This window comes from Sminthopsis crassicaudata, chromosome 5 (assembly GCF_048593235.1).
Source record: "Sminthopsis crassicaudata isolate SCR6 chromosome 5, ASM4859323v1, whole genome shotgun sequence".
Lineage (NCBI taxonomy): Eukaryota > Metazoa > Chordata > Mammalia > Dasyuromorphia > Dasyuridae > Sminthopsis > Sminthopsis crassicaudata.
In genome coordinates, this window is record NC_133621.1 from 223,278,667 (window position 1) to 223,293,916 (window position 15,250).

At 44.1% G+C, this 15,250-nt stretch overlaps 1 protein-coding gene across 1 annotated transcript in view; it reads right to left on the reverse strand.

Annotated features, from left to right (window-relative positions):
- Positions 1 to 10,233, reverse strand: part of PDE1B (phosphodiesterase 1B) — a 36,398-nt gene extending 26,165 nt beyond the window's left edge. Inside the window, exons 1-2 of the mRNA XM_074270117.1 lie at positions 10,081 to 10,233; positions 9,826 to 9,949 (exon numbers count right to left, since the gene is read on the reverse strand). Of these exons, the coding sequence (XP_074126218.1) occupies positions 9,826 to 9,935 (110 nt within the window). The 5' untranslated portion in view covers positions 9,936 to 9,949; positions 10,081 to 10,233. The remainder of the gene's footprint in view (positions 1 to 9,825; positions 9,950 to 10,080) is intronic.
- Positions 10,234 to 15,250: the final 5,017 nt, after the last annotated feature.

The window sequence follows — 15,250 nt, forward strand, 5'->3', positions numbered from 1 at the left end:
AGAAAGAGAAGGAAAACTTTCTTTCTTTTTTTTTTTTAAGAGGGAGAAGGAAGCTTTCCAAGCAATGGGTGTTCTTTTGCTCCAGAATTGCTAAAGCCAGAGATGTGCCAGGGAGAAGCAGAAAAGTCTCTCTTTTAGCATAATCATCTTTATCTACCTATACCCATGGAGTTTCAGTGAGGATCTGAGATATTTAAAAAAAACCTGACATTTATAATAATTATCACAATAATAGCAAGAGTAAAATAGCTAGCATTTAAATAGTACTTTAAAGCTTGCAAGATGCTTTACAAATATTATCTCTTTTATCTTCACAACCTAGATGCTAGGTTCTATTATTCTCATGTTATAGGTAAAGAAACCCAGGCAGACAGATTAAGTGCCTAGGGTCACACAGCTAATAAATTATCTAGGCTATATATCTAGCTTCAAAGTTTAGAAGTCATTTTACTTACATTGTCTCATTTGTCCTATGAGGAAAATACTGAAGATATTAGTATTCCCATTTCTTAAAAATTGCCCTGAACATAGAACTAATAAGTATCAGAGACAATTTGAACCTGTATCTTCCTGACTCCAAATCTAGCAATCTATTCATTACACTCGGTGTAAATTATAAAACACAATGTAAATCTCAGTTGTTATTAATTCTCATCTGTGCTTTCTTCTCCATGTGCTTATGTCAACCTGTATCCAATGTATGGAGGGGTGGGGAAGCCATCATGTCTGTCCCAAGGCCGGGAGCAGAGAGATGAAAGAGCAGGAACCAGTGAAAGGAAGACAGGAAATATCTCAGAGGCTCATGCACCAAGACAAGAACCTCCAGAGCCAGAATCCCTGGTCCATCCCTTTCCTTGCTAACATCAGCACCCCTCACCCCCAACCTCCATTTACAGAGAGAATTCCTTACAAACTTCTCTAATTTGCCACAGCTCCAAAATTTCCCCCAAACCAGAGCTTGGCTGTGTTTATTAGCATCAACTCAGATGCCTCTTCCTTGGCTCCTCTGACATCCCCATGCCTCCAAAGGCCTCCCAAGATTAACAAGTTCCACTAACATCCCCTTCCACTCAACCTTCTCCCAACATTCCTCCTTGCTGTCTGGCCAGAGAGGATGAGGGAAGACCAAACAGGATTTTTCCTAGCAAGAAGTGCATTCACAGAATGAAGTAGGGGTTAGGGTGGAAAGGCACAAAGTGGGGAGAGAGGAGGAACATTAGAAGAGAGAAGCAAAGACCAGAAAATATTAGATGTGCTTTCGTATCACGAAAGAAATAATTTCCATTGCCTTTAGATCTTTCTAAAACACTCACTCCTTCAATCCAGGCAACTGGAATTTGACATCCTTCTTATATTCTATTTCCTTCCCAGTCCCTTCCCTATTCCAAATACCACTATGCTAAAAGATCTCCAAAAGAAAGCGATCACAGCCTTCTTCAGGAGTCTATTTTAGTTACTAGTTCCCCTGTACTGAACTGTAAATTCCCCCTAATATCTAATCTCCATCCCACTTATACACGTATAACTATCTCTTCTAGTTTGGGCTTTGGGAAAGATAGAGCACAGTTAACTCTCTACCTTGAAAAATCACCTGACAATTATCTGATTTCCATTCTCACAAATCCAACTTTGTCTGAAGGAACAATGGGTTAAAAGCTCTTACTGAAGAGGTACAGGAAAAGGAGAAACTCTAAGAAGGAAGGAGGTAAAAATGACTTCTAGAAAAGAAGCAGCAAGAAACTTGTGTCTTCGTTTCAGAAACACCAGAAACACCTTATCCTTCCTGACCAAAGAGGAAAGGGAGGAAAAATGCAAGAAGAAGGCTTTCATGAGGAATCAGAGGGAAGAAGAATAAGATAGAAGACCATAGAGGAGGTGGGAAGAAAGAAGAAAAGAAAGGAAAGAGAAATCAGAAATAGGGAAAAGGGAAGAAAATTTAGGGAAAGGAGGGGGAATGTAAAAAAAAGAAGAGCAGGATTGGAAATGGGGCCAAGAGGAGGAGAGGTCAAGAGAAAAATATGTTTCCAGTGTTCTCTTAGACCATAAAAGGTGGGGGGGGTTTCTATCTTTCTGCTTCCCACTAAACAGAGAGGAAAGGCAAAAAGGAGAATTTATCATTTCAATTTAAGAAGTAGAAAAAGCCTAGAAAAAAAGAGAAGGTACACAGAAGATCCTGAGGTTGGATAAAGAAGGGTAGAAAGAAAAGCTCTGAATCACTCACAAAGCAAGGAGAATAGAACTAAAGATGCAAAGGGGTTGGAAAGAATAAAATATTTCCAAATAGGTCAACAGAAAAATCTAATCACACATGGAACTTCAGGACAGAATTGGAAGCAGAAGTCAGTCTATGGTACCTTTCATAGTTCCAAGAAAGGGTCATCAAATACCAGACACTGAGGACAATCTCATCCTTAGTCCACCTTTTTCTTCTAAGATCATAGGTTCTAAAGCTGGAAGGGACTATCTCATTTTCCAGATGAGGAAACTGAGGTAACTTGTCTAAAGTCAGATGGGTAGAAAACCTCAAAGGTGCTAGGGAAGGAGGGGAAAGGAGATTTGAATCCAAATTCTCTGACTTTTAGCATTTTTTTCTGTGTCTTAAATCTCTGCTCAGAAAGGAGAACTTTCTACTGTCTTCTTAGTCATACTCATTCAGTGCTGGTGTTTTCCTTCTGCAATGCAACAAAAGTTCACGACTTCATGTGCAATCCTTTTCTTCTGTTCTTTGTATATGAAAATGCTCATGTTTGTTAAGTTCAGAATAATGGGGGGGTGGGAGGAAGAAAAGAAAGAACTATATGTCATACACACACACACATATATATATAAAGTATATTTATATATATTATATATTTATGTATGAATATTATATACCACCATATGCACATGTGTATATGTAATATATATTATATATTTTTATAATTTCTTTTTTATTTATCTTTTTAAAAAAAATTTCCAAGGCAGGGGTTAAGTAACTTGCCCAGAGTTATACAGCTAATAAGTCTGAGGATGAATTTAAACACAAGTCCCCCTTTCTTCAGGGTCAGTTCTCTATCATACACTGTGTTATCTGGTTGCCCCTCTGTTGTTTTTTTAAGAGTCAGGGGTTTGCTGTTCAGTCATTTCAGTTAAGTCTGACTTTTTATGACCCCATTTGAGATTTTCTTGGCAAAAGTAATAAAGTAGTTTGCCATTTCCTTCTTCCGCTCATTTTATAGATGAGGAAATTGAGGCAATTGGGGTAGAAGTGACTTGCCCAGGATCACATGGCTAGTGTTTGAGGCTGGATTTGAACTTAGGAGTCAGGAAGACTCCAGATCCGATGTTCTATCCACTGAGCCACTCTGGCTCAAATATTGGTACTGATACTTTCTAACTATATGATCCGAGCAAATCACAAACTCCCTGGGCTGCAATTTCCTAATTTGTAAAATTATAGAGATAATAATTATTTTTATTACCTTTATAGAACCATAAGATCCAAAGCAGGAAGAAACCTTCAAGGTCATCCAGTCCAACCTTCTCGTCTTATAGAAGAGGAAACCAAAGTCCAGAGAGACCAGATTAATTTGCACAAAGTCACATAGATAATGAGCACCAAAGCTTTTACCTGAGCTTGGCTCTTCCAAGAAAAGTACTCTATAGACCCTAAAGCATTGTATCATGTGAGCTGTTATGTCTTGCCTCAGTCCCTCTCATTACAGCTTAATTCAACAACAAACTCAATTCCCCAGCTCTTTCCTTCTCTCCTGTTGTACGTTTCATTGCATGGTCTCTTTGAGTGAGCAAAATGGAAGCTAATTGAGGTCCCTCTGCTCTCTCCCTACTTCTCTTACAGCTCTCCATCCTCTATTCAAAGAGGAAACCAGCTCAGTAGCATCCCATATTTAGAGCTGGAAGAGATTCTCTAGTCTAATCCCTTCACTTGAGAAATAAGGAAATGGAAATCCAAATTATCCCAAAGTCACAAATAAAGTGAGCAGCAGGATCATGATTCGAATGCAGGACTCCAACTCAAGAACTAGAATGATTTCCACTAGGCCCTATCTCCCTGGGTCCAATGAGGGTCCCACCTGAGATATAAGACCTGAGTCCTTCTTCCTCTATTATTCCGTTTTCCCTTCTTCTCTATCCCCAGGGTATTCCATCTCTACTTTCTGGTTCTTTTCTGGATATGTTTGGACATAAGGATACTGTTTCCAGGGGACCGGGAAGCTACAAGTTTATTCTATCAATGCCAAAGCAATGTCTTATCTTCCCAAAGTAATCCTATCTATCCATTCCTCTGCCTCTACTTCATATATCTCATCCCTCCAGGGCCAGAAAATAAAATTTCCTGATCTTCCTCAGTCACTTGTCCTCAGTATTCATCAACGCTCATGGTCAGAAAATAATCCCTGAGATCTGACTTGAGCAAAATCTCCTGCAGTAGTAATAAGAGCTCCCTCCTCTCAAATTCTGGGTGAAATTCTTGGGTTTCATGCAAACATGTTGTTGCTGCTCCACCATTAAGGTTTTACAAAATGCCTTCCTTTCCAGAAATGATGAAATAAGTAGGATATTATTAGCAACTTCTATGGATGAAAAAAAAAAAAAAAAAAAAGGCAAAAGGTCTCAGTGAGGTCCTCCTGGACCATTGCTAGGATAGATCAGAATTAGGATTTGAATTCAGGTCTTCCAACTGTTAAGACCACTGCACAGGACTACTTGGTAAAAAGGAAAAAATGAAGGATGAGAAGAATACAGAGTCCTTTGAGAGTCACCAAGAGAGTAGCCCATAGGTGATAATAAAAGGAAAAGAATCAAGCCAGAGAAAAGGGCTTCTGATGTTTCTTCCCACCATTGCCTAAACATAGGGATGCTGCTTCCAGGGGACCAGGAAGCAGTGAGTTCATCCTGTCAGTATAGCAGCAATGCCTGAGCCAAAGAGAAGGGGAAGGTGGGAAGAGAATGTTTTCCAAAACAACTGGAAACTGCTCCCTTGCTTCCCAGCCACCAGTAGGAGAATCATAGGTGGTCACCCCAAAGTGGCTCTTAAACAATGCTTACCCACTTCCACTTTGCCAGGTCCAAGAATTTTGCATCTGATACTTCTAAATCCTTCTTATATGTTCAAAAAAAGGAAAAGATGCTAAAATTGGAAATCTGAATTTTCTGTCAACTCTCCTGCCTTCTAATCAACACACACACACACACACACACACACACACACACACACACAGGTACACAAACACGAATCATAGAATTACATATTCTTCCTCCAACACACTCTCCCAGTATTGTCTCTAATATTCAAAACATATACATATAATCTCATGCATTCATACCTCCTCCCACCCACTTAGACACACACACACACACACACAATGCATAACACAAATGCACACTACTTATGCCCACCATGGTGACACAGTCATATGTATGATCAAACACATGAATACACTCCAAGTCCTTTCATTTCTCCTGGGCGCTTTCTGCCCTTTCTGGCTCTGACTTGAGATCACAATATTAGGAAAACAGGGTCTCTCCCTCAAAGCCCTTCAGATATCACGTATTTAAAGTTCTCATCACCCAACCCTCCAAAGAAATCCTCTCCTCCTCAATCTCATCCGAGGTTAGGGTAATATTGAACTCTCAGATACCTGGTTCTATCCCCCAAAACCCTTGGCAATGACCTTGAGCCAGAGTCCATGACCTTGAGCCCAGACACCATTCACTATTCCTCCATCTCCTTGGGGAGGTGGGGGGAACAAGAGCTATTTTCACACCACACTTGGATTATAGAGAAAGGGAAAAAAAGGACTGAGTCCACAATTTTCTGAGGAGAACAAGGGGCTACGTTATTCTCCCCTGAGAGCTATGGGAACAGTGTCTACGCCAGACTGCAGGGAAGAGAGGGACCATGCCTACGCTGTCATTGGGAGAGAGAGAAGCTGAGTCTAAATAGTCTTGGGTCAGAGAAGACTACCATGTACTTGGCCCTGGAGGAGGAATTAAGTAGAATAACCTAATGCTGTTTCCACAGGTGTAGGGGCTAGTCTGCCCCAAATCCCATGGGTCAGAGTGGGCAGAATTGTAAGTAAAAATAATTGTCTGATGGAATTTCACCATTTGATAGAGATGGAGGGAAAGCTGAAGAAATAGAGAAGGCAGCATGACCTGTTCCTACCCCTGCTCTTGCCCCTGCCCCAGGCTGTCACAGGTCTGAACTGAATCAATTTACCACGGTTCATTTATATGTCACTCACTGCTTAACCAGAAAAAAAAGAAAAAGAAAAAGAAAAGAAATAAAAACAAAAACTTCACCATATAAATAAGTTCCATACCACTATTGCTATGTAGTCTCAGGGTGAAGCCAGTGGTAACCCAACTCCTTATACTCCAGGGTCACATACTCCAGAGACCATTTTAGGCAATCTCCTGTGTCCAAGCTGGACAGTTCTATTATCTCTCATCTATGGTCTCCCAGCCTTTGAAATTAGGGAAGACTTTCTGATGTTTAGCCACAATCCCTTCTGTCCCAGCAGACACCTGGGAACCCAAGACACCCAATTTCCCTTCCCACCCAAAATCCCTTCTGCAACACTCTATACTAAGAAATGGGATTTTTCCATCAGAGAATAATCCCAGGACCCTTAGAAGAAATATAAGTGTCCTGCCTTAGAGCCATCACTGACCCCCATCCTCAACCGCCCCCCCCCACACACACAATCAGGTCAAATTAGTAGTGATGGCAAGGAAGACGACTCATAACACCAAAGCCTTTGCTCATTATTGTCCAGCTCATTTGTCTTAGTCTTCATTATCCATGGCTAGCATCCCAAGGTCACAGCTTCCCATCTCATGGCCAGACATCACCCCTTCAGAATTTCAGCCTAGCCTATGAGGCAAAATTCCTCTTTAATCACCTCTCTGTGATGGTGAAAAGAATATTGGGTTATCTGGTGAGGAGACATGAGTCCCAGTTTGGACTCTATCATTAACTGTACAATTTGACACACATTGCGTCACTCCTCTGGAAAAATGAGGGTTCGATTTAGATGATTTCTAAGGTTTCTTCCAACTCTGACATTCTATTATTCCAAAAGAAATGGCTCTATTTCTGACTTCAGTGTCTATCCCACCCCAAAAGTTAGTGAGTACCCCATTTTTCTTTCTCTCTGTGATTCCATGGCTTTCAGCTTTGTCCCATCATGGCTCACCAAACCCTCCCCAATACTTTTAACATCCAAAACACCAATTAGCGTCAGGGCTCTAAGGCAAATCAAGTCTAAATATACTATGACAATTTCTCTATTGAGAAAAGGGAATTATTTTCATTCCCAATCTCTCCTCCCTCTAAGAATTTTTGACCTTTTTCAAAAAATTGGGATTCAAATCTCGGCTAATAATCAAAGAAGCAGCACTTTTCTGGATAGTTGCCATGTCATCAGGAGATTTCTCTTACAACAATATGTCATTACAGTATGTCTGACTTAATACAGCCTTCACATGGGATAGCACCTGCAGGAGCCCAGTCTTGGTTATGAGAGAGTGTTTCCCCTTTGAAACTGTATTATACATATATTGGATTACTTGTTGTCTGGAGGAAGGAATGGGGGAAGGTAGAAGAAAAATTTGGAACACAAGCTTTTGCAAGAGTGAATGCCGAAAACTATCTTTACCTATACTTTGAAAATAAAAAGCTATTATTTAAAAAAAAAAAAAAAAGAAATTTGTAACAAAGATTAGAATAGCTTTCCCAATAAAAATAAGTATTATTAGTGATGATAAGATAATAATTTGATGCCATCTAATATCTCTCTGAGGACCACTCCTTCTAATCCCATTGCTCTCCTGAGCTCAAGTATTGCTACTAGGGACTCCAACTCCTCCTCAAGCTACCTCTTAGCAGACTGGAAGTCAGGCCCACCTTGAGGAGACTATAGCAGGAAATATAAAACATTAATCCTCAGGTAAGAGGCTTCATGGTCAGAGACAGAAACAGGTAAAGATAATTTCTATCCTGGACTAAGAGAAAGATCATTTTGAGTCAGGGCAGTAAAATGCCCTTAGAAAGATGGGGTAAATCAACCACCATCCTTCAACCTAAAAGCCTCCAAACTACCCCCTTTTCTCTAATCCACCTCTCTCACCCTTGGTTTTCATCTACTGAATTTCATTTTCCATCAAGAATCCTCCAATGTTCCTCCCCACTCAAAATCAATTTAATCCTGCTTGCCATTTCTCTGTCCCAAACCTCATTCCAAGCAGAGCTGTGCTCCATTGAGTCCAGAAAATTGCTTTGGCCTGCGGCGGTGAGGAAGAGGAGATGGGAAGGGACATATAAGTCCCAGGCTCTTTCATTCACATGTTCCCCACCTGTGCCTCAGTTTCCCTTACAAGATCTCCAACAGATGATTGACAAAAAACTGATCTGCAGGGAGTAATATAGAGTCTTAGTCAATAAATTTACAGCAGGGAAGCCAGAAATCCAGTTACTAAGTACCCAGTATGTGTCTAACTTAATCCCCCCAGGGGAGCCAGAATTTTGTAGGATCGTATAATTTAGAACCGAAGCAGACCTTAAAAAATAATCTAATAATAGAATAATCTCGTAATAAAAATCATCTTCATTTTACAGATTCAGAAGATGAATTGCCCATAAGTAGCGGTGGCTAGAATTTGAACCCAGATCCTCTCACTTGAAAGTCCCTAAGCCTGGGGTGCCCAGAGCCAGCAGGGATACTAATTGGATGCTATTAGGTGAAAAAGAGAGAGAGGAGTTATGTTTACATGGAGCTGTCTCACCTTTTCCACCACTCATTTCCCTTAACAGACCATGGGGACTCATTTCAGCATGCAGTGATTATCTGATGGTGGATTAATACACCGAATGGCTTTGCTTTAGTCTTCTATCATCCACCCCTCTCCCAGTCCCTGGGGCAGAAAAGAGAGAATCTCTCTCTAGGCTGGACTGGAAATTTTAACGCCTGGGTCCTGCCTTGCCTCAATAGCCCTCAAAGGCTAGAGGCTTGAAAGCGCTCGGGGATCCTGGAAGATGCTACATAAAAACAGGATTTGGGGATGATTTACCTCCTTCCCCGGCCAACAACACCCTTACCTCTGAGGAGGGTTATCCTCCTCCCCTCCCCCCATGGCCTCCTTCATGAATAAGAGCGGTAACTCATTCATTCCCCTGCACATACTTGTATTTCTGCCCTTGACCGCCCAGGCCATGAACCCCGAGGAGAGATGAGGGGGCCGGTGTGGGGCTCTCCCTGCCCAATTCCCCAACTTCCCTTCCCCCTGGTAAAATACAGGGAAGTGAAAAGCTGCCAGTCCCAAGCAACTACCTATTACCCACAGGTTGGCATATGTCATTGTGGGCACACAGTGCAGCTGTTTATTTCCCCTGCCCACTAGCATGTATACATACACACATCTACATTTGTGTCACATCTAGCTGTCCCTGAATATACCATGTTAACAGAGGGTCCTCCTCCTCATGGTGGCCCGTTTGTCACAGGTACACACAGGTCCTCTCCTCCTGCCACATGTGTCACTCATACCCCCGAGACAAGCACTGCTGTCTCCTCATTTTTCACTTTATAACTCTATTTCCCCTTCCACTTGCACACGACTTACATGTGTGAGTGACCAAGCATGTCAGAGCCATGTCACCTTGTACCTGCCAGTCCTGGGGCCGGCCACCAGTCCTGCCCTCAGCTCCCCTCATCCTGGGATGGCTCCAGAGGTACATCCCGTCCCCCTCCCCCGACCCAATCTCTGCTCCCGGTTGGGGGGGGGGGCTCTGTACCGGGGACCGGAGGGGGGTGCACTCACAGGGACCGAAGCTTAATCCACATTTTCTTGCTGGGGGCTGATTTGAGCTCCAGGGGCGACGGGCAATCGGGCTCCAGCATCTCCTGGGGACTGCCGGGGGACAGCTCCATGCTCCTCTCAGCCGCTGCGGGAAGGAGGGAGGAAGGAATCAAGGGAGGACGGATGGAGAGCCGCTCAGACCCCGTCTGGACTCCCCGCCCCGGGAGCTCCCTGTCACCCCGGGCCCCCTGCCTTCCCGCTCGCCCCTCTTCCCACCTGCGGCTGGCTCAGGCCAGCCAGGCCGGTGCGTTTGAATCGGGGCCCCGGCTAAGCTGCAGCGCCTCCTCTCCGGCTGCCCAGCCGAGCTCCGGCTCCTTGTCTGTGTTGTCCCCGCTGCTGCTCTGCCTCAGCCGCCTCCTCTGCCTTCCCTCCTCCCCCCTCCTTCCCCTCCCTGGATCCCCTCCTCCTCCTCCCAGCTCTCTCCTCCCACCTCTTTGCTGTCTCTCATTCCTCTCTGTCTTTCCTCTCCATCTCTCCTTCGCCTCCCAATGTTACAATTACAGGAGACGCGGGGAGGGGGGGCAAGGGAGGAGGAAAAACGGGGTGTCACATACAAATAAGCACGGCCCATTGGGGGGCCCTGGAAGGCGGCCGTGCAGGCGCACTCACTCATTCACACACAGGGCCAGACCACCTGGTGCGCTCCCAGGTTGTCGGCGGAGTCTCTATTTGCCGGCGTGCCCTTTTATTTATTTGTTTGTTCGTTCGTTGGGGGAGGCTGCGCCAGAGCTGGGCTGCCACCGGCGCGTCGGAAAGCCCTCTGTTTACATTCCCGTTTGAAGACAGTTTAGTCCTGTCCACCTCTGCATGATTCCATGGGTGTCCCTGCGTCTGCCCACACGTGTTCACATGTGTGTGCATGAGGGGACCTGAGGGGGCGTCTATGCCTCTGCACTGGGAGTAAGAGCCTGCATTGGTCCGCTGGTGTCCCTGGTCAGAGCTCGAGGCTCCGACTTTGTGACGTGACATCATGGGCATCTCATTCCCCCTCTCCCCGAGGGCCTTCTTTCTCTCTTTGAAAGGAAAAACGCCAGTGTTTGATCCCAGCTGGGACGGATCTGCCTTTCAGCTCCCTCAGCCTCCTCCTCCTGGGCCAGCCTTTCTCCATCTCTGTCACTGTCTCTTTTTCCCTGTACCTGTCTTCCTCTGCCTGCCTCCCACAGTTCCTGTCAGTGCCTCTCAAGGTCTTTCCTTTGTGTGCCTTTTTTCCCTTCATCTCTCAAACTCCTGGAGGCTCTCGGGTGCCCAGTGTCTCTGTCTCTGTAACTGTCCTACCTCTGTTCTCTCTCAGTTGAGATATCACTCCAGCATTTGAAATCCTTTGGAGTAGGCAACTTCCCATCCTCAATCTGGAATCTAGTAACCCCAAAGGTTGTATGATGTAGGGGTGGGGAACTTTTTTAAAGCATCATTCGTGGACCACACACAATTAACTTAAAAACTCAAGTAGTGGGAGATTGTTGTACTAGCTTTCAGCTCATCATCACCTGCGGTTGCCTTGGCAGAGCCAGACCAAATGATTCTGTAAGTCTTATGTGTACAGCCCATGGGCCCAATATTCCCCACCCCAATCTAGAGAAAACTTAGGGTCAGAGACCTCCAGTTTTAAACATATCTCACTACTTATTCTTGTATGATCTTGGCTGAGGCTTCTTTTTTTTATTTTTATTAAAGCTTTTTATTTTCAAAGCATATGCATGGATAATTTTCAACATTCACTCTTGCAAAACCTTGTGTTCCAAAAATTTTCTCTCCCTTCCCCCACCCCTCCCATTAGAGGGCAAGTAATTCAATATGTTAAACATGTGCAATTCTTCTATACATATTTCCATAATTATCAAAGTACTTAACTTCTCTGAGCCTTGGTTTCCTCACTTGTAACAATGAAATTAAACTAGATAATCTCAAAGTTCCCTTCCCATTCTAACTCTATGATCCCATAATGCAATTAGCTTCTTACTGTCAGGAGTACTTGACTGATGTTTCACCCCAACCCCAATAATGATATTGTGCTCTTTCACTCTTGTTCTGTCCTCAGAGAGATGAGTCAGGGGACCAAGATTTGAACCCAAGACCTGGTGAAAGGGCAGCAATGCTCCATCCCTAGGAATTCAGTGGTCATCTTCAGCAATCACTTTTATCTGACTCTACCCCCAGCTCCTGAAATAACTCACATCCCTGCCTCAGGAATTCATCTTATGAGTCCATTGCTGATTCAGGATTTAGCTAAAATCCGTATTAACAAAAGGGTAAAGGCTTGGGTATTGACAAACTAGTCCAAGGCACAATACTTGTCCAAGAGCTAGGGCTTGAGCCTCAATTCAAGAAGTTACAAAGAATAGAAGAGGAGGGAAGGGAGGGAGGGAGGAGAAGCTAAGCAGAGTGGAGAGAGGAAAAGGGAATATGAGGAGGTTGCCTACCCAGCTTCAAGTCCCTGAATGGATGATGGACTGGCCAAGCCTCCAGGAAAGCTCTAAGTCAAGGTTTGGTTATGACAGAAACATTTGCAAAATGATGTCCCAAAAAGAAAGACAATGTTAGAACACACTCATAGCACTATTTCCGACTCCAGAGTCTTGTGAAAGAGAGCCTAGCAAATGCTATCATCCTCACTTTGCACAGAAGAAGCTGGAACCTCACACAGTCTAACACCAAAAGAACCTCCAATTTGAAGTCTCTGATTACATCCTTGCCTGATCCAAACCTGCAAAGTAAAATGGGAAGTAGGGAGTGGCAGGAGCACTTGTTGCTATTGCAACAATTCTAGATAAAGGTTCAGGACCCAGCCAGGCTATTTACTACCTCTCTAACTCTGATCACAACATTACACTTTTGTAACCTCATCTTTCTCATCCATAAAATGGACTAAAGAGCCAGAAATACCTTAAAGTTATTAACACTATGATTCTATGGCTGAAGCAGGCTAAACTTAAATACGGACTTCCTAGCTTTGAGAGCAAATTCAAAACCAGAGCAGGGGACTGAGAGGCTAAGAGATTTGTTGTTGTCCAGTCATGTCTAACTCTTTGTGACCCCATTTGGGATTTTCTTGAAAAGAATACTGGAGTGATTTGTCTTTTCCTTCTCAGCTCATTTTATTGATGAGGAAACCGAAGCAAACAAGATTAAGTGACTTATCCAGAGTCACACAGCTTGTGTCTGGGGTGATATTTGAACCCAGGTTTTCCTGACTCCAGGTCTGGCTGACCAAGGTCACCCAGTTCTAAATGACAAGGCTGAGATTCTCTAGCTTTCTCTTCTCAGTTCAATGTTGTTGAGTTATTTATTTTTTTTTTTACTGTAGCCACAAACTCTCTTCCATTAATCACTAGCTCTAGAATCAAACCTTATTCTCTCCTCTGCAGTTGAAGTCCACTTCTGTTTCAATGACCCTCTGTAGAGAATTAGAGAACAGTGATCTTGTCCCATTGAGAGGCTCAGAGTGCTAGTCAGTCCTTCCCTGTCCCACACACCCTCCTTCCTACCTGCCCAAGCTCTTGCTTGTTGCACCCCCCAGATCCCCATTCTCTAAGTATCTTTCCCCTACTCCATCCTGGATCTAGCTTCTGCTCCCCAGAGACCCTCTGCCTTCCTTCCACCCCCAGCCCTACTCCAAACGTTCCCTCCATGAAGCTTTAGTTCTATAGAGTTTGAAAATGATGTTTTGGCAGCAGGTGACGGATGGATGTGATCTGCCTCCTACAGGAAAGCTATTTAAAGGGGCGGCCCCAGCATCCTCTCCTTCCAGAGTGACAGAAGAGAGAAGCCTGCTCTTCACTCACTCCTCGGCTGCAAATTGAGCTCAGGTTCACTTTTGGCTCTCCAAACTTACAAGCCAGCAGGGCTGCTGCTGCCAGTTGCCTGAGCAGGTGGGAGGGAGAGAGAGTACATGGCAACTCCCAAAGGTGTGGGGGCTAGGATCTGGGGGGAGGGAGGGATGGATGATCATTTCCTTTGATGACAAGTACTTAAGAAAAGAAGGAGGTTGAGATAGAAGAAGGTGGGGGGGGGGAAATTTTCCTCTATTCTAGTGTGTTTGAACAATGAGCTCAAAGTCAAACTTTTGAGGGAAGAAAAGGAAGAGGAGTTAATTCTCATCCGACCAGAAAAGAGAGTTCCAGGAGCAGGGAAGGGCAAGATGGGAGATGGTAGAACAAACCATCAGGTCAGATAAACCCAGAAATGAAGAGATGAAATGGGCGGGAAGAATCACAGTAGAGATTAGAGCTGAAAGGGACCTGACAGGCTGCTAGTTCAAACTTCTCACATTACAGATGACAGGACTCCAGAGTAATTTGCTACAAGGTAGTCGTTGGCAGAGGCAGCCTTCAAACACAGGGCCTCTGCTCCAAATCCAGCTCTCCTTCTCTGCACCAAAAAGGATTCATCTCTGCAACACAGCTGGCCCAGGAGGGATAAGGCTCTAAAAAGTTCTTTCTCCAGAACCAGGATTTCTACCAGGATGGCAAATTCTAGTCCAAATTTAGCAGCTGGATAGGTTAAAATGCTCTCTCTCCTCTCTTTTCTCTCTCTCTCTTGTTTCCTCTTTCTCTCTTCTCTGTCTGTCTCTTCTCTTTCCTTCCCTCTCTCTCCTTTTTCTCTCTCTCCTTTTCCTGCCTCTGCCTCTCTTTCCTCCCCCATCCCCACATATAAAACTTACATACACCCAAGAAAGCTTAGTTCAAAAGATCAGGTCTTTTTGTAATGCCTGTCAACTTTCTTGTGTATCCTGGACCCCCTGGCCAATCAGTCTGGTGAAGCGTATTTCCCAGAATTGTTTCTAGCGATAGAAAATAAAATACACAGAATGACAAAGGAAATCAGTTACATGTCATTTTTTTGTTACATTCACAACCTCCAAGTTTAGAATTGATGTATTTCCACCCTTTCCAGGAGGAAATCCTGAAAAGCAGGCTATCTTCCCCATGGAAGCCCAGGCACAGGTTCCCCTGTTTACTTGAATCACTCCAGACTGGGCCCCAGGTTGGACAAAAGATGAGAGAGGGAAGCAGTGTTTATATGAGCTAATCTAGCACCAGCTCCCTAGCTGGCCCCTCTCCATAGGCTGGGGGAAAGGAGGGGGAGGAAGGTGATTCCATCTCATTGCTGCAAACAAGTTAATGGAGATTTTAATGAAAACGCCAAGATAATGAAAATGCTGAGGCTTAAACCAGCTGCAGACATTCTGCCAGCACTGTCTGTGCCACAGAAGAGCGAGCTCCTCCTCCTTTGCCTCCTTTTCCAGTCCTTTAGGGAGGTGAGGTGGAAGTTTACAGATGGATAGGAGATAAAGTCTCCTAAGCTTATAAGGAGTCACAGACCCGTGTGGTCATGAAAGCCAATTCTTTGACCAGTGGAGAATGGTCATTGCCTCCCTTCATTCATT